Source organism: Mytilus californianus, unplaced genomic scaffold, assembly GCF_021869535.1.
Source record: "Mytilus californianus isolate M0D057914Y unplaced genomic scaffold, xbMytCali1.0.p SCAF_2, whole genome shotgun sequence".
NCBI classification, from domain to species: Eukaryota; Metazoa; Mollusca; class Bivalvia; order Mytilida; family Mytilidae; genus Mytilus; species Mytilus californianus.
The window spans coordinates 44133431-44152308 of record NW_026262668.1 but is presented as its reverse complement, the minus strand read 5'-3'; the positions used below and the strand labels follow the sequence as shown (position 1 = coordinate 44152308).

At 30.7% G+C, this 18878-nt stretch overlaps 1 protein-coding gene across 2 annotated transcripts in view; it reads right to left on the bottom strand.

The window, feature by feature from the left end:
* Positions 1–18848, bottom strand: part of LOC127727983 (procollagen galactosyltransferase 1-like) — a 42992-nt gene extending 24144 nt beyond the window's left edge. Inside the window, exons 1-9 of one of the 2 annotated variants that reach the window (XM_052235127.1) lie at positions 18633–18848; positions 16692–16804; positions 11152–11267; positions 10661–10725; positions 8946–9021; positions 8184–8385; positions 6961–7080; positions 6410–6454; positions 1367–1443 (exon numbers count right to left, since the gene is read on the bottom strand). In XM_052235127.1, the coding sequence (XP_052091087.1) occupies positions 1367–1443; positions 6410–6454; positions 6961–7080; positions 8184–8385; positions 8946–9021; positions 10661–10725; positions 11152–11267; positions 16692–16804; positions 18633–18841 (1023 nt within the window). In that variant the 5' untranslated portion in view covers positions 18842–18848. The remainder of the gene's footprint in view (positions 1–1366; positions 1444–6409; positions 6455–6960; positions 7081–8183; positions 8386–8945; positions 9022–10660; positions 10726–11151; positions 11268–16691; positions 16805–18632) is intronic. The other variant, XM_052235128.1, reaches the window with a different exon arrangement.
* Positions 18849–18878: the final 30 nt, after the last annotated feature.

The window sequence follows — 18878 nt, the reverse complement described above, 5'->3', positions numbered from 1 at the left end:
TGCTAGGCAGGCATGTACAGCTAACAATTCTTCCATACAACAAATATAGTTGACCTATTGCTTATAGTATAAGAAAAACAGACCAAAACACAAAAACTTAACACTGAGCAATGAACCTTGAAAATGAGGTCAAGGTCAAATAAAACCTGTGTGACTGACATATAGATCATAAAATATTTCCATACACCAAATATAGTTGAACTATTGCATATAGTATAAGAAAAAAAGACCAAAACTCAAAAACTTAACTTTGATCACTGAACCATGAAAATGAGGTCAAGGTCAGATGACACCTGCCAGCTAGACATGTACACCTTACAATCATTCCATACACCAAATATAGTAGACCTATTGCATACAGTATAAGAAAAACAGACCAAAACACAAAAACTTAACTATAACCACTGAACCATGAAAATGAGGTCAAGGTCAGATGACATCTGCCAGTTAGACATGAACACCTTACAGTCCTTCCATACACCGAATATACTAGACCTATTGCTTATAGTATCTGAGATATGGACTTGACCACCAAAACTTAACCTTGTTCACTGATCCATGAAATGAGGTCGAGGTCAAGTGAAAACTGTCTGAAGGGCATGAGGACCTTACAAGGTACACACATACCAAATATAGTTATCCTATTACTTATAATAAGAGAGAATTTAACATTACAAAAAATCTTAACTTTTTTTTCAAGTAGTCACTGAACCATGAAAATGAGGTCAAGGACATCGGACATGTGACTGACGAAAACTTAGTAACATGAGGCATCCATATACAAAGTATGAAGCATCCAGATCTTCCACCTTCTAAAATATAAAGCTTATAAGAAGTTAGCTAACGCCACCGCCGCCACCGTATCACTATCCCTATGTCGAGCTTTCTGTGACAAAAGTCACAGGCTCGACAATAAAAAACTATGTATCCATTTAATCAAAGCACAAAAAAGAGGAATGTGCAATCAGCAACATTTTATATCACACTATATATATAGTAAATGTCCGTATTGCTGTGTGTTTGTTTATTCTACATTGGCTAGAGGTATAGGTGGAGGGTTGAGATCTCACAAAACATATTTAGACCTGCCGCATTTTTGCGCCTGTCCCAAGTCAGGAGCCTCTAGCCTTTGTTAGTCTTGTATGTTTTTTAATTTTGGTTCATTTATATGTTTCGGAGTTTAGTGTGACGTCCATTTTCACTGAACTAGTACACGTTTGTTGAGGGGCCAGCTGAACCCCACCTCCATGTGCGGGATTTTCTCTCTGTGTTGAAGACCCATTGGTGGCATTGGGTTGTTTTCTGCTCTTTGGTCGGGTTGTTGACTCTTTGACACATTCCCCGTTTCCAATTTCAAATACCATACCTGATCAAAACCTAATTTATCTGGTTCTGGATACTCAATAAAGACATGTGGTGTCTTTATCAAACCTGGTCTATCAACTGTTAAAAAAAAGTATTATTCATTAAAATTAACCCATAACTTATATTAAAGATGAAGGTAAATAATAAAGTCATTGAAAGTTAATACTAGTTATTGAAGTTTTTAAAAGCAACACTTTATGCAAAAAATTTTTGACTTGTGTTAAAATATATAAATTTGTCTATTATGTAACCAGAGAGTAAATGGGTCATTCTAAATACTGCAAACCAACTTATTTTGGCAGATATCGCAGATACTTTCTTTTGCGTTAAGCAATTTTCAGCCTACTTCGCTGCGATTTCTTTTTGCGGTTTACTCATTTTCTTGATGTAATTTTTATAAGAGAAGACCAAAGTGCTATATATTAAATAAATCTCTAATGAAAATTTGTTGGTTTACAGTAAGTTAGTCCTATAGACCTGATGCTTCCAATTTCTTAAAAAGCTTGCAGAAATATTGAAATTATATTATAAAATACTAATAGATCATTTTCCCCAGCAATTCTTTTATGTAACCTAAGATATAAGGTGATAATCATCCTGCTCATAAACTGTTAAGTCAGAAATTATTGTGTCCATTTCTTATTGCGATTTTTGAAGAATAGACAAAAATGTCAGATTAATTATTGTGATTCCAGAAAAATCTGCATACAGATATATGTATCAGATATCAAAATGTGAGTTCTTATTATTGTGATACTCACCCAGTTGCATTATTCACATATAAATAATCCTCGCAATAATTTCTGAATTTACAGTAATTCATAACAGCTAAAAACTGCAAACATCCTTCATTCAAACTTTAATCATAATAAAACTATACACAATGAAGGTGAGACACTGCAATCTTAGATATATTTTCTTGCAACTGCATGGCTCGATGAATTTCGATAGGAAATATTAAAATTATAGTGGCTATTATAAAATCATCAATTTTTACTTTATTACTACTGATCTTAAGCTTATCTATAAGCTTAAGGTTACTGTGGAAACAATTATTTTTTGGTATCAATTTTCATATTTGAAGAAAATTTTTTTTGAGGGTATCTATATTCCTTAGGATCATCATTTCTTCTTCAATACAAAAGAGTAGGGGCATTAAGGCCCAGTTTTGGCAAAAGAAAATAAGAGTTTTTTAGAACTATTTCAAATTTGCAAATAATGTTTGGAAATGCATAAATTCAAGAAATATAAATGATCTACACTAGATTTTTTATGTTATGACGTCACCATGGTCACCATGCATTACGTCATAAAATGTACCAGTTTCATAAAAACAAAGAAAATAGCTAAGTTGATGCACTTTTATTATTTCCTTTGTGGAAACATCGTGCGCAGACAAGAAACAACAAAATAATTTATAAATATCGACATAATCTGACCAAATATAAAGTTGTTTCCTGGGTGTGCACATACTTTTCCAATCTAATATATATCTAAAAGTTTGCATAAAACAAGGAAAATCAAGAAATTTTACAAAATATACACATTTTGTCAAAGTGTGTAGCCATGGTGACTCGTTATATGTGAATTTTGTTTTTATTTTCTGAACACCTTGTACGTTGGTGTAGTTTGGGCATATAAAAGAATATGTATGGTAACTTTTCAATTTGCACTAATATTTGGGCCAAATAAGGGCCGTTTTGCCCCTACTCCTTTGTATTTTGTTGAGAAGTCTATTATTTCTCTGATGTATGAAAGTCTTTTTGTGACTGCAAGTTCCACAACTCCACTTAAGTACCAAGAAGGCCTTCAGATGTCAGAGTTATCTTGGGCTATTAGTTGAGTACCTGAATTTGTGGTTTCTCATTACACATGAAATTAATGAAAATTTGCATCCCACGCATAATAACGAATCCACAGTACTTTTATATATCAGCGTACATGTATTAACAATTTGAACTTTATCAGCTATCAATTTTTTTTACAGCTTAAAACTTTTTTTTTAAATTTGATTACTATTAATTCAGAAATTTTTAAGTGCATTTATTATTGTAATTGTTGAACAATGAACAAAAATGTGAGATAACTTGTTTCGATTTTTCAGAAAGTCTGAATACAAATAATGCTTTTAAAATTCAAACATTGAGTTTTAATTCTGGTGAAACCTATCCTATTGCATTTTTTGCAAAAATGAGAACATTGCAAAAATTTCTGAATTTATGATCTGACAACTCTGAAAAGCTGCAAGAAACTATATGCATGAGGATTACAGGTCCAATGGAAGTATTAAAAAGGTCTTTGCATACCTGATGTACTAGAAACAGTTACAAGCACTATAACAATTTGGTACAATATACAAATTATACACATTGGTTTATAAACCAACTCCATCCTCATCCTGAGGTATTTTTTTCAAAATGCTAATTCATGAAAACTAAGATGATAATATCAAGAAGCTATAACCAGACAGATGTTATTTATCAATTCAGATCTTGTCATCAATTTGTAATAAGTCCACATCTGTTCCAGCAATTATTCATTTTCATTTTTACATTTATTGAAAATACAGATTTATATTTATTTATAAATTGAGACATTATCTAATTCTAAAACATTCATTATAAGAATTTAAATACTTGGGTGTGGTAATTTTGAAATGATGCATGATCACTTCTGTGTTGACATGAATAATATTTAATATTGATATGCTCATAATTATAAATTAACTGTGTTTTATAGTTTACAAACTTTGAATTTTTCAAAATACTTAGGATTTTCTACCCCAGGAAAAGATTACCTTAGCTGTATTTAGCAAAACCTTTTCAGAATTTTGTGTCTTAAATGCTCTTCAACTTCATACTTTATTTGGCCAATTGAACTTTTTTGATTCGAACATCACTGATGAGTCTTTTGTAGACACACGTGTGTCTAGCGTAAAATATAATACATAGGTCTGGCGTAAAAAAAAATACATGATGATAAAGATGAGCCACATATGCTCTTTCAAGCATCTTACTTCATTAAAAATGGCTTGAGGGTGGCCATTGTTAAAATGAATGACAATTTTACATTATTTCCTGTTACAAAAAAAATCTATATGAATGCTTATTTGGTTGATAGATATGGTAATTGTAAGCCCTTTTGTAAAACATCTACAATTAACAATTATTTCCAAGGTCAATTGACCTTATATCTTTATTTTGTAGTGTTGCAAGGTTTGTCAAAACTAGCAAATTTACTACTTTTTTTAATTCTATGTATGATGCAGTTAGAAGGTAGATATATATTAGTTGTTTTAACTCATTTATACAAAATAATGAAATACATGTAGCATGTCAACAATAGAGTGTAGTTGGGAAAAAAATTTAAATGAGCAATTTAGCCATTACAAAAAACATCTAAATTCTCATCCAACTGTTTTGATCAACTGTGGTGAGGGTGGGGTAGGGAGCGGGTTTTGGTGGAGGAGGGGGCAAATATCTATTTTCTATTTTCCCCCAATTTTTTGTGAAAACTTCTAGGATTTTTTTTTATTATGGGCATAACCATAAATATGTAAAATAAGAAGGAAGTAGAAAAATGTTCCTTAAAATGTAACTAGTCCAGGAATGAACAAACATGGGAGTACACACAAGAACTCATAAGGGGTAGCTCTGACCAGGTGTGTGACCAATTTCTCCTTTTATCCATGCATCACTTGTCATAGGATTCAAAAGTCATACCCATAAGTAAGTCTCAAAGACAGGAATATGTCAAAACACAGTTAAAATACAACTTTCATGAACAGAAAAATAACGTGAAAGTATTTGGTTGGGAATATGTAAAACATTTTCTTAAACAAGTGCATTAATAATGTTATAAATTTAAGAAAACAAATTGATACAAAGTCAGCTCTCAAGGGTTAAACACGAAATGAGGTAGTGAATATTTTTTGTAAGTTTAAAGAAAATTCAGTTGTATATAGGCATATAGCAATAGGACTGAGCTTTAAGAACCAAAAAAAAAATTCCCAAAAAAGAAAACAATAAAAAGCCCAAATAAATTAAGCAAGGAACCTTTATCCATCATAATATAAACTAAATGCAAAATTATATGTCAAAACAAAGCATCAAAAACTAACTATAATAATGACCAAATTTCTGACCCTCCATCAACTTACGTTTTAAACTTCAACACAAATGAGCAAATATCAATCATTAAAACATGCGAAATAAAAGGAATAATAATCATTTGTAAAAAATATGGGTATCAAGCTTTTAATATGTTATGTTATTGTATCTAAAAGTATTGAACATTATAATGCATGTTTTTAGGGAAACTCTGATTATGAATAAAAAGTTAACTGTTGAATTCATATTACCATTTTGTTGAATTTTGAAATGTATTATGATAAATTTTGGTCAAATCTTTTGAATATTTGTGTTGCTGAATTTTGGTCAACATTTAAATTTCATTGCATACATTTAAATTTCATCTTTGTGGAATTTTCGATAAACATTTTAGAGCTAATTTCCTAATGCTTGTAGAGTAAGACTTTGGTTGGGCTTGCTTGCTTTGTTTGAATAAACATTGGCTCAAGTACTGTAATTAGGATTAACATTTAACAATATAAATTAAACCTGTATACATTATACTTTAATTTGATTGGATGTTATCCAGGAGGTTAAGAATCTAAATATAATGTGAATCTAAATTACAATGCTTGAGCAAACATTTATAAAAACAAAGCAAGCAAGCCAACCAAAGTCTTACTCTACAAGCATTAGGAAATTAGCTCTAAATTTATCTACATATATATCCATGCTTGTAACGCACTTTAATGTTATGAATTAAATCATGCTACCTTTGGAATATTCAGATTTTTTCAATGTATTTAATCACTGTCTTTTTGAATTTTGGCATTTTTAGAATAAAATTTTTAAGTCTGAAAATGCAACGAAAGGGAATATATATATATATCAAATAAAAAAGCTCCGAAAATATATATCCTGTATAAAGTAAACAAACAGTGATTAATATATACATGTATTATATTGGATCTAACCTGGAAACTTTCTTCCTGTAAAAACCTCGTCAACATGGTTGGCATCTAATTTTGTATAAATTGTAATATAAAGAAACAGTTTCATGGTAATAATTGATTTTTATACTGCAGCTAGAACACTTTCTGCTGTTTTTATTCTATATTTAGATTGTCAGGAGAGAATGGCAAGATTAACCCACACATCCATCTCTATCTGCATCTGACAGTGTATTACATTTCAACTTTTTTTCTAAACAAAACTTCTTCATTTGAAACATATCATTCTTAAACCAATTTTTCCAAAATTTATTAGATTCATTTAAATAATGGCTAAAAAACCACAACAAATAGTAATAATACAAAAATATTCATATTAAAATCATTTTTTCTTGTCAAATCTCTATCAAAGGTGTTGAATTTCTGGTTCATTTACAATTTAAAAGCCAATATTAAAATGTATTTAATGTTTCCTTTCCTTTACAAATTAAAAAGACAGTCTATCCCATAACTCCTTAAGATGATACGACAAAAAAAAAAAATATACACATAAAAAGATATTTATGTAATCTCACCTCTAGCTTCTAATTTGATAAAAGTAAACTGATCGCTTTCATCCTGTAGTGTATTGTGTTCATCCATGGGTATCATCACTGTTCCAAAATATTCTGTATTCAATATGTGCATGGATATACCTGAAAGTACATTACTGGATGTTAAGTAAGCAACAAATCAATCAATCAAAAGCCTACAAATGATTTTTTTTATTTCCTAAAGGATATAAAAGTATTTTGAAATTCACATATAATTCTTCATAAATGACCTAACCAGGTGAGATATAAATTTTATAGAATGCACTTTAAAACTGATGCTAAGGGAGATAAATCTAATATAATATCCTAGAGAATCTATTGTAAAATGCATGCCAATTATCTGTCCTGAAGGAAATAAATGGAAAACATTGTTTTCGTCATTTTTCTTCACCTACCATATATCAGGGTTTTTTCGTGTGTGTTTAATTTTCGCTTCGTTCGCGACAGCTTAACAAGCGACAATCTATCGATTGGTGTCATAACACGATAATTTTGCATTTCATGTGAAAATGAAATAAGAATAAATCACATTTACACGAATATTTGTATATCAGTAATGCTCAAAATATTTAATTTTAAACATGCCCCAATGTACAAAATTTACGTCCTTAGAAAGTTCTCTGAATTATGTGTATTTTCGTTTGTAGTACTCATATTTATTTGTAATCGTTATTTGCAGATCAATTAATTTTATTATGTTTAAATCTTTAACAACATGTTACAGTTATTTTTTTTAGTGCATTTTCTCCATTCAGCGAAAAGTTATACACAGTGAATATTTAACCTGCCCGATTTGTCATCAAATCGCAAAAAAAATGCTAACGCGAAAAAAACCTGATATACGGTATATTGCAAAGAATGAAAATATAGAGATAAATAAATAAATAATTGTTTGTTGCCATTCATGAGTTGTTTCATAGAATTGAGATTTTGCATGACTCTTATATGGACTACAACTAAAATATTAATTATATACCAGATAAAATAATAAGAGTATCTGAAGTTTGTGCAGTCATGACATGAATTACTTCTTTGTTCAAAACAATTTCGATAAAGTACAGTTATCTACGTCCCTTTTAAAACAAATCTATAAAAAAGCTAAACGAAACTGACTTTGAGCTCAACAGGACAAAAGGAAAGTATATATTTTAACAGTTGTAGTCATGTGACCTTACAAACAACTATTATCTTTAAGTGTAACATACCTGCATATTTTACTGAGTGAGCAAATATAATAATATCATCTTTGGGGCCTTTATATTCTTCTGAAGATTTATACGAAAACTTTGGTGACACTGATCTGTGCATGTCTATCAATAAAGCTGAATGTACCATGGGAACTGGAAAACAACCCAACACTTTTCTCCCTACAATGTCAAAATACTCTGGTACTCTCCTGTAATATCCCTAAAAAAACAAGCACATAAATATTGATTAGTTTAATGATTATTTTTCTCTTGTCTACCGTACTCAGCATTTTACTGTGAACAAAATATACACATGATATATAATAATTAGCTTGGTAAATATAAGGGCTTGCTCACATTACAAACTAACATAGACTTTTAGGTAGCTTTCTAGAACTGAAAGCATTGATATGGTAATCTATAGCATAGCGAACTGTAACAATTACGACTGCTCCAATGACATAAGGTCACTAAGGATGTAGCCTCAATCTGGTTCTCCTTGCCATTTTTATCAGTTACTGTCAAATATGACTCATTACCAGATTTTTACGTGCCACGAGCAACCTGATCAAAACCATTAGTTTAGATGATATGGATTACTTTTATGAACCCTCAAAGTCATAAACATGATAAACACTGGTAATCTGTGGGTTCATGATGCTGAATTTTGTTTTTATCAGGTAAGTCAACAAAGGTATCTTATACAAGAACAGTTTTATATAAAGTGCAAGGGTAAACAGAATTCAAATCTGTTTATCTTATTTTTAAAGGAACATTTACCTCATCTGTCATTCCTCCCCAAAAGTTGGAATATACTTGTCCATAACTGGCATTTAACATAGGTCCAACTATTATTCTGTAATAAATAATATCCTTATTAGTCAATTCAAATAGAGATAGGTTTCCATTTAGAGTTATCTCCCTTGGTCACCATTTTCGAGGGGTAAATGGTTGATTTTCTTATTTGGTTTTTGGTGGGGTTCGTGTTGCTCAGTCTTCAGTTTTCTATGTTGTGTTTTGTGTACTGTTGTTTGTCTTTTTGTTTTTAGCCATGGCGTTGTTGGTTTATTTTCGACTTATGAGTTTGAATGTCCCTTTGGTATCTTTCACCTCTCTTTGACTAACCATATTGAAACATCTGGTGTAAACAAGTCTGATGAATCAAGCAAGGCTAAAAGAAATTAAAATGGTTCAGAAAACAACTTTTTCTAAAGTCTACAGTGTTCTAGAATTTCCCTTTCCCGTCACCCGTGGCAAGTTGATTTAGTTCATGGGAAAGTGGAAATTCACAACTTTGTTGTCCGTGGGCAAGTTAAATTAAATTACAGAAACTTCCTATTCATACAGATCAAACGATCAATGTAACCGAAAGGTATTCTTTTATTTCAATCAAGGTCTCAAAACAATATTATGTTGGTGCAAATCATGCAGGGGTTCTAAAAGTCATGGGGAGAAAAACGTGCGCATGTGTTTCGCGATCACTGTCATAAATACGCTTGCTAGCTCAGCAAGGAAAATTCATGATGTCAAGTATCCATCCGATCTAGATGCAAAAACCTAATAACCGGAACGCAAATGGTAAAAGATTTAATATCCATATCTCAAATTTGTAAATTTTTGCGTTAATGTTTGACGATATTATCCCTTTTATGTGCCAATACATTTGAATTACTAGAGCCAGAGCACAAATAGGCATGTGTCAAACTAAAATTAATATATTTCAAAATAAAATTAATATATTCCATCAAATGATTTGTATATCTAGATGAACATGACATTGAATTATCAACACAATCACAAGCTAGTTAGACAAACTAATTAATTTCTAAGGAAATAACAGAGGTCATAATTTCAAATGAACTACATGTATAAACATGCGATAAAAGGAATAACAAAATTATGAAAACATTTTTAAAATAGTAAAAAATTCAGGGAAAGCTCATTCAACTTGTAGGAAAGTGAATTTTTTATATCAACTTTCCCGTGGAAAGTTGCATATGTATAAAAATCCTAGAACACTGGTCTATTGGTCAGTATAACAAGTTGAATTTGGCTGATTTATGAAAGAATTGGTGCACCTAGACCTCCAACATGGTGACAAAAGGGAAGTAACTCTTGCTCAAGTTGTGTCAATAGAAACCTATCTATTGTTGCTTCCACTCTTACTTTTTTTATCAGTAATTAAATGACTTGTGCAATTAACAGCTTTGTAAATTAGTATAAAACATAGGGGAAATATTGTGGATTCAGAACAAAAAAATCAGAATGTTAAAATTGAAAATATGACATGAATGAGGCGATTTCTAACCAAGAGAAACCTGAAAAAGCATTACAAGATTTCTTTCCTGAGAAAATTGGAACCTTTGATACAAACAAAAAATAATTTGATGAACTAAGAAATTATTCTAATGTCCAAATAAATTTCTGTAATAAATCAAATATTAACTTTTTGATGAATGATAAGTGAAATTTTTCTTATTAAAAGTTTATCTTACTTATCTGCCTGAACTAACAAGGACAAGGTTTCTTTGTTTTCTAAAATAACATCTGCATCCAACATCTACAAACAGAATAATATTCAATTATACATAACAAAGACACATTGTAAGCCAACTTTTTTATCGTGCATAGCCATTTCTAGCCAACTTCACTGTGACTATTTTTTTGTGATTTTGATTTTTTTTTATATAATTCTATTAGGGAATACCCAAGTTTGACATCTTTAATTGTGACCATTTATATTGGCCTTATTTTTCTATTCAAGAAATTTTCAAATATGAAATTCTTGGAAATATTAGTTGATTTACAGTATTCAGGACATTGATTCTTATATTTTCAAATGTAACTATTGAAAATTTTTATTACAGGCCACTCCTTCAGAGCAGGGAAATAAAAATAAATGAATAAATATTGTTCAAAGATACATATCAAATTTAAAATAGAGGTTTACCATCATTTAATAAATTAAAAGTAAAAATTTGCTTACAAACAAGTAATCAGACCAGTTCTCTCTGGCAGCGTCTAATGCTTGATGTCTCAGATCAATCACATGTGCAAACCTGTTATCTGACCAGTCACATGGTCCAACTTCATCAGCATACTCTACAACACAAATCACATGATCAAACATGATTAAAGTCATCTGCAATCTACAATCCAAGCATAAAAAGATAGGAAAAAAAAAAAAAAAAAAAAAAACACTTTATAATTAGGTGTGTACATGTGCAAAACGCTTTTTGAACTGTACCTTGATCAGACATGTCAAAAAGGCTAAAAAACAAAAATTTGAAAACCATCCATGTATAACAACCTGAAAAATCAGGAAGCTATATAAATAAAAGGGACCATAAATGAGGAAGCCAAATGCATCTAAGATCAACTTTGCCTGACATGCCTAAGGGACTGTGCAACTTAAGAGGGTCTGGATGGGGGCTTTTGTGGCCCAATAGCTAATACAAAATTCATGGTCCACTTAAATCCAAGTGCTTGTGAGCACTGAAGGGTAAAGATTGCATTCATTTTGCAGTGGAAATTTAAATTAAACATAGTGCATTTTAAGCATTGGAAGGCAATACTATGAATTGGAGATATCATTGTAGTTAGTTCAACTACAATTAGGGACAAAGGAATAATTATAACTGCAATTTTAAAATAACTTTAACAATGACGTCATTTATATTTTTAGAACTGATACTAGATTCATGCATCATGCACAATTTATGTACTTTGCTTGACAAGTATCGTTATACACACACACATTATTTTGTAACTTGCATATCTGAGAATATGTTTCATTGATAAAATTTCTTGAAATGATCATGAATAAGATGTACAGAATGTTGTGGTCAATGCACTATGTTTTGTTCATCTCAAAAGTAGTGATAAAGTTTGGAAAATTGATAACTATCAAGCCAGCCACATAAGCATGATAAAGGTTTTGATTGTATGAATGCAATCTTTACCCCAAAAACAAGCAAACATAAGTTTCATTAATGATGTTTATGCACAAAGAATACAATCAAACAGTTCAGCTGTTAATCATTGTAAAACTGTGCAACTTAAGAGGGTCTGGATGGGGGTTCTAAATTTTATATTCTCATGGCATTTTTCTTTATCTTTAAAATAAAAAATATCACTTATTCTGTTAATTCTCATGAAAATGATTTTCGTATTAAATTTTTTGTAATAAATTGATTTTTTTGTTCTGTACATTGTTCATTTCTGTAATCAGTATTGTATTACCCAATTCTTTTATTTTCCACAGTTATACTTTTACTCATTTTTCTCTATTCATAATTTTGTTTGCTCATTATTCTCTCTTCTGTAAATCCCATATAGACCCTCTATTATTGGTTGTAGTTAATATATGACCACTTATTAGCTTCAATACACATGTTTATTGCCTGCATACATTCTTATTATAATATACTTAAGCTTATATATCAATTATTTCTAAACATGAACATGATGAACTAGATTGTAAAATAAAACAAAAAAATAAACATTTAACATGCTTAATGATCTTGTAATTCACACATGTTTGTGTAATCTAATGTTAAATATATTCTGTAATCTCTTGTTACATACATGTAATACAGATGTACATGTGTGTTATGTGTAATCTGCTTGCAAATATATTTATTTAGCTGTTAAGCACTGCTGATTGAGTACCTATCATAAATATGCTAATCTAAAACCTTTATTTTTTTGTTTGCCAACATTATTCTGGTACAATTACAATTTTAACAATAAATATTTACATGCACATAAAATTAAAAAATTTGTATTCTCACATTGATCTGCACAATTACACCTATCAGTCAGAACTGAACCTGTGTGTTTTGCATTTGAACCATCCCCAAAAATCCTTCATGGGATATCAAATTTTGTTGGCATCGATAAGTAAACCAAGAATTTAAATATTGAACAACAAAGTACAAATTTTCTATAGGCTTGTATGCAGACTTTGGCAAAATCCTGGAAATCACACAAAAATAAAAAAATTCTTCAATCCACAAAAATTGATATCCACGAAAATATATGAATCTCAGAATAATGAATACCTCATTTGCTCCTAATTAATGATAATGAAAACATTAAATAAGAACATGATCTTGCACTTAAGGATTCAGTAAATAATTGATCACATGATCACTTTAAAGACATGGATGTCAATCAGAAACCAGGTCAAATTCATATTTTTTCAAGCAATATCAGATATGATACATGTTATGTCATGTATGTATTATCATGATTAAATAACATAAAGGGTACCAATTTTACTGCACCAGATTCACATTTCTACAATTAATGTCTCTTCACTGATGCTCGAGGCCATTTTAATATTTGAAATTCCGAAACTAAATACAAACATTGAATATGCTGAAGAGCTGATCAAACCAAAAAGGACCTAAAGTTGAAGTCAAATCCGGACAAGGAACCAGGGCTTTGCATGAGGGAGATTTACATGTATTCCTTAATTTAAAACAATTTTCAAAAATTTATAACAGCCAATTTCAATCAAAACAATATGTTGTTTAAAATCTTTAAAATGTAGAAAGACTTTATGAAAGTATGCATCTGACTTGTCATATTAAAGTGGTGTTCAACATTCGACATATTTATTAATCATGTGTTAACTTAGATTTATAATATGGCATAGATTCTTTAACATGTTTTAAAGTCCAACAGAAAATGAGGATGATTTTTTTTATGCTGGTTGATTATACCATCATTGTAGATTTTTCTCAGATACATTTGTAGAAACAGCCTTGCTTTGTCTTGTCATCATGTAGATACAATTGCATAATCCAATGCATTTTTTATTTAATTATGTAAATTGATTATTTCAAAAATTGGTTTCCGAATAGATTAACAGTAGCAGTAATCAGGTCCTTAAATGTCTACATTGTGAACCTAAACACTATTGAGTTGAGTGTGACGTCCATTTTCATTGAACCAGTACACATATTCCTTTAGGAGCCAGCTGAAGCCCCCCCCCGGGTGTGGGATTTTCTCGCTGTGTTGAAGACCCATTGGTGGCCTTCCACAGATATAAAGATTTGGTTTTGAAGTTTGGTTGTACCTGTAGAAAACTTATTTCAAATGGGATTGCACATCCTCATCAGGGCTCACACTACTTCAGAATCATAGGGAGAAGTGACTTCTCTTTTTGAAACTGATAGGGAGAAGTGGTGAGATTTGAAAGAGAAGTGCTCGTTCGCGCGCTTCACTACAATGTTTGGGTTTTACTATAGTATAAAGGGTCATATGTAAATAATGTTCTTTTTATATTGTTCAATTCATATCTGAGTATACAATTAAAGTAACAGTTCAAATTCAAGGTTATTTAAGTTTAGGTTCTTGTGAGAAACTACCAACTAAATATCTAGCACTAAAAGGATTTTTTTTTATGTAAAAAAAGGTAAAGAAATTATAATATATCAATTACAATTTAATTAAAAACTATCTTGTTTATGAAATTCAGTGTTTCTCATCAAAAGATATACAAATTTAAGCTGGGCTTTAATATATGACATATATTGATATTAGTATAATAGTCTCAGAGTTAAGCAACTTTAATCAATATTTTGAAACAATCCATATAAATTATATGGAATTATATACATTAATCAATTAGATGTCACCAAAAGTCTGTAAATGCGTGTGGAATGTGTAATTTTTCCTTTTGACAATATTCTTCTGTCAGCTGTTCCATCCATGCGTCCGTAGATATTATTGTAAAAATACGGATTTCGGTCATAGCTAGTCCGGTCCCGATCCGTAGTTAGAAAACGGTCAATGGCAGACGAATGGAAGAAAAATTACAAAAATAAATGATGTTTGACAAGCTATTTGGAAAGGAATATGACGTTTTTAATGCAATAAATGGATTAAATATTTACTGGAGGCAATTTTTATCACGTTTAAATGAAGTAACAAACTTATTTTGCCGCCGAAAGTTAGATTGATGTACGTTCTCGAGTACTGACAAGTACCGGAAGTGCACGAAGTGATCAAAAGTTGTCTTTTTATTAAATAACCTGCTACACACTGTAAAGACAATGCTTCAATCTCTTTTCTTAAGAAAATGAATCGTTTATGTCTGAATTTCTTTAATTATCTATAAAAAATTGATGTTTCATCAAATTGGTAAAAATTGAAAATGTCCGATGACGAAAGCGACTGAAAGCGAGTATCGTAAACAACAGGGCGACTTGTTTTCGCTTTTGATGTTCGGCAAAGCGAAGTGACGGACGGGAAAGCAACATCTTCGCCCTAGTCGCCTGGTAGCGTGAGCCCTGCCTCATTTTTACGGCAATATTGTTTACCGTGCCCTGAAATTTAGAAACGATCCTGGTAAAATTATCGATCCTTTAAATAAACTTATTCTAAAAGGTTACCAATTCAACACTGTAATTGGATCATCAAATATTGTTTTTATTGGTACTAATATTGATTTTGTTATCAGTAAATTAAAAGCAAACTAAATATTATTGTTATACATGTATACATATACACATTCATGGATCTACAATCTGTCGATACCTGTATCTTGGCATTGCACAAGGTCATGTTTTTCTCTGACTGTTTATGACGTCTTTACACTAAATCCATTGGATGTTGGATGTGTAGGGATTGATAATTTAGTCTTAGATGCATGATTTTTTTTATTAGTTGTTAGTGGCTTTGAACTAGCTGTCAGTAACTGCGAGTACTCTCAGATCTGTACTTAGTGTCTTTTTGTTGTTTGGATGTAGAAGTACCCAGCCACGTCCACTTGTATTTGTAGTATTTGTATTTTAATCCATCTGATGAGTTAAGCCTCTTTCAACTAATTTTTATAGTTCGTTCTTATGTTGTATTATTACACCACTGTCCCAGGTTAGGGGGAGGGTTGGGATCCCGCCACATTCTGTATGTATGTGCCTGTCCCAAGTCAGGAGCCTGTAATTCAGTGGTTGTCGTTTGTTTATGTGTTACATATTTGTTTTTCGTTCATTTTTTGTACATAAATTAGGCTGTTAGTTTTCTCGTTTGAATTGTTTTACATTGTCATTTCAGGGCCTTTTATAGCTGACTGTGCGGTATGGGCTTTGCTCATTGTTGAAGGCCATACGGTGACCTATAGTTGTTAATTTCTGTGTCATTTGGTCTCTTGTGGAGAGTTGTCTCATTGGCAATCATACCACATCTTCTTTTTTATATTCAGCTGTTTTCTGGTCTTTGGTCGGATTGTTCTCTCTTTAACACATTCCCCATTTCCATTCTCAATTTTACTTATCATTTTTTGCAGGCCTTTACATGTGCCTTTTGCCATGTACACTTTTACATGTCCATGATAATGTCCAAGCAGACTTTTTTCCATGAGTGGTTTCCTATAGAAACACATACTTCTTAATGTACAGATCTACAAATGTATCTGAGTTCACAGGAAAGCAAATTTCTCTCTTGAAAGTTTGAAAAATTGAAAAGTCTGTGGTTAAATTTCTCTCTTGAAAGTTTGAAAAATTTTGTCAAAATTACCTTGAGTACTTGTATCAATTCTAAGATTAACTGAATGGTACTGATCTTCTACAGCTGTTAACCAATCTCTTAGTATTCTATTGGAATCATCAACATTGTGGTCACTTCTTATCCTGCAAATAAGTGGAGGTTCTGTTATGAAGTGATCATGAACTGGTGAGAAGTTTTATTCATGTCCATAAGATATGATGATGTAGCTCATTAAAACAAAAAAATAGTTGATAAATTATTGTATTTTGAACCAATGAACTAAATGGAATGTACAATAAGCATTCATCATTCAATGACATTTTTTTGATAAACACACATTTTAGTATACATGGTATATACATGTACATTCTATATAAAACAATAATTAAAAAAGAAAGTTTCTTTTCAAGGCAAAGGGGGTGATGGATTTTTTTATCCAATTTTCTCTATGAATAGCTAGCAAACATTTCCAAACTTTGATCAAACAATTAACTACCTATATTTCCATTTATACATGTTATAAAAGTTATCAGAAAATGAAAGTATAGGTACTTGTACCAAAGATCTGGAATGTTTGCGTTTTACAAAGAAATGTGTCAATCAGAAAGTTCTAGACTCTATCAAGGTCATGTCTATACTGTGTATCAGGTTGCCCACAAAAATACCCAAGGTGGAAGGTTGAATTTGATCACGTTGGAGCCATGTAATTAGTAATTCGCCTTTCATACACATTTTGTTGTCATAGGACAGTAATTAAGGGGTAATACTTATACAAGTTTTTTGTATTTACTTGAACAGGTGAATTATTTTGAAGATAATAAAAGGTAGAAGTTCCTTAGACATTCAAATAATTTTTATTTGTACAAGTAAAAAAGTCATATTTTCTTCAATTGTTTTTGTGAATTTCTCTTGACTACATTTGTAATTGAGTGTTTAATTGTTGTCTTACTAAATTTTCATAAATGTATATTTTATGGACTATGAAAATATCATTTTAAAAAAAATAAGGAGATGTGGTATGATTAAAGAAATTCTAGAAAAAAAGAAAATAATGCTAAAGGCATGTTTTGACCTATAGCTACATTGTACCAACACTTGAGAATTTAAGGTGTTGTCTAAGTGTGACAGCCTGTAAATTTATCTATTTTGTATATTTTTATATTCATTGTACTTGATATTAGTATATAATGAAATAAACAATAAAGTTATATGGTTAGGTTATTAATTACATTTTGTAATTAAGGATTAGCATTGTGTATTATTCTATTTCAACTTATTGACAGCAGGGACTATAGACATGAATGACGGACTGATTATCATCTTTTGTTTAGGTTAAGTTTGGTTTCACTGTACAGTATACGTAGATAGTACTTTATTTTCACGGTTAATTTGAGCCCAACCTAATAATTCTAAAATTAGTAAGTACATTTTGGCAGTTTGATTCTTTTGTTCTATATATTACATGTATTATGGGAAGACATCTTGTCATGCTTGTGGTCAACATGTATTAACCTGTCTGAAATTAATATATTTAACTAGTCTAAATTTAAGAAGAAGATTAAGGGGAAATTAATCAAATCTTGAAATGAAAATTAAAATTTTACAAATTACTTCTAAGTACTACATGTATATTAAATATTACATCTTCAGGTAAATAAACATGAATTACATGTATGTCAAGTATAACCCCAAACTGTAGAAGATCGACTGAATATCAAGAAACTCTCAACCCATAAAACTTCTATTCTGGAAACAGTAATCTGTTAGTTCTTTGAACATCACTATCCAGCTCATACAAATATTTAAGTTAAAAATTCTACATTTACAATATTATTCAACTTTGTTTGTCAGAGAGATACTGACTTCATCATGCTGAGGAATCAGTCTCAAATTTAAATGATACTTTTAAAATACGTTGAAATTTCTTCTTAACTAAGTATGAAACATTGTAGCATACACGTAATATCTTACCATAAAGAGATTCTATTTTTGGGATAATTCAGATTTTCAAGATGACCAAAAAACCATGGAAGAACGTGGGCTTTGTTTCTTATCAAAATCGCAATCGTCACAGTAGGTTGCAAATATTCATTGCTTTCTTCGGAATTACTATTCACAGCTAGCAAGGTTGTACTAAGCAAGAAAAGTAAGGATATACAGCGACACGTCAGCTTCTCCATCTTCAAAATTCTGATATCGATTAAGGATGGGGAGAGG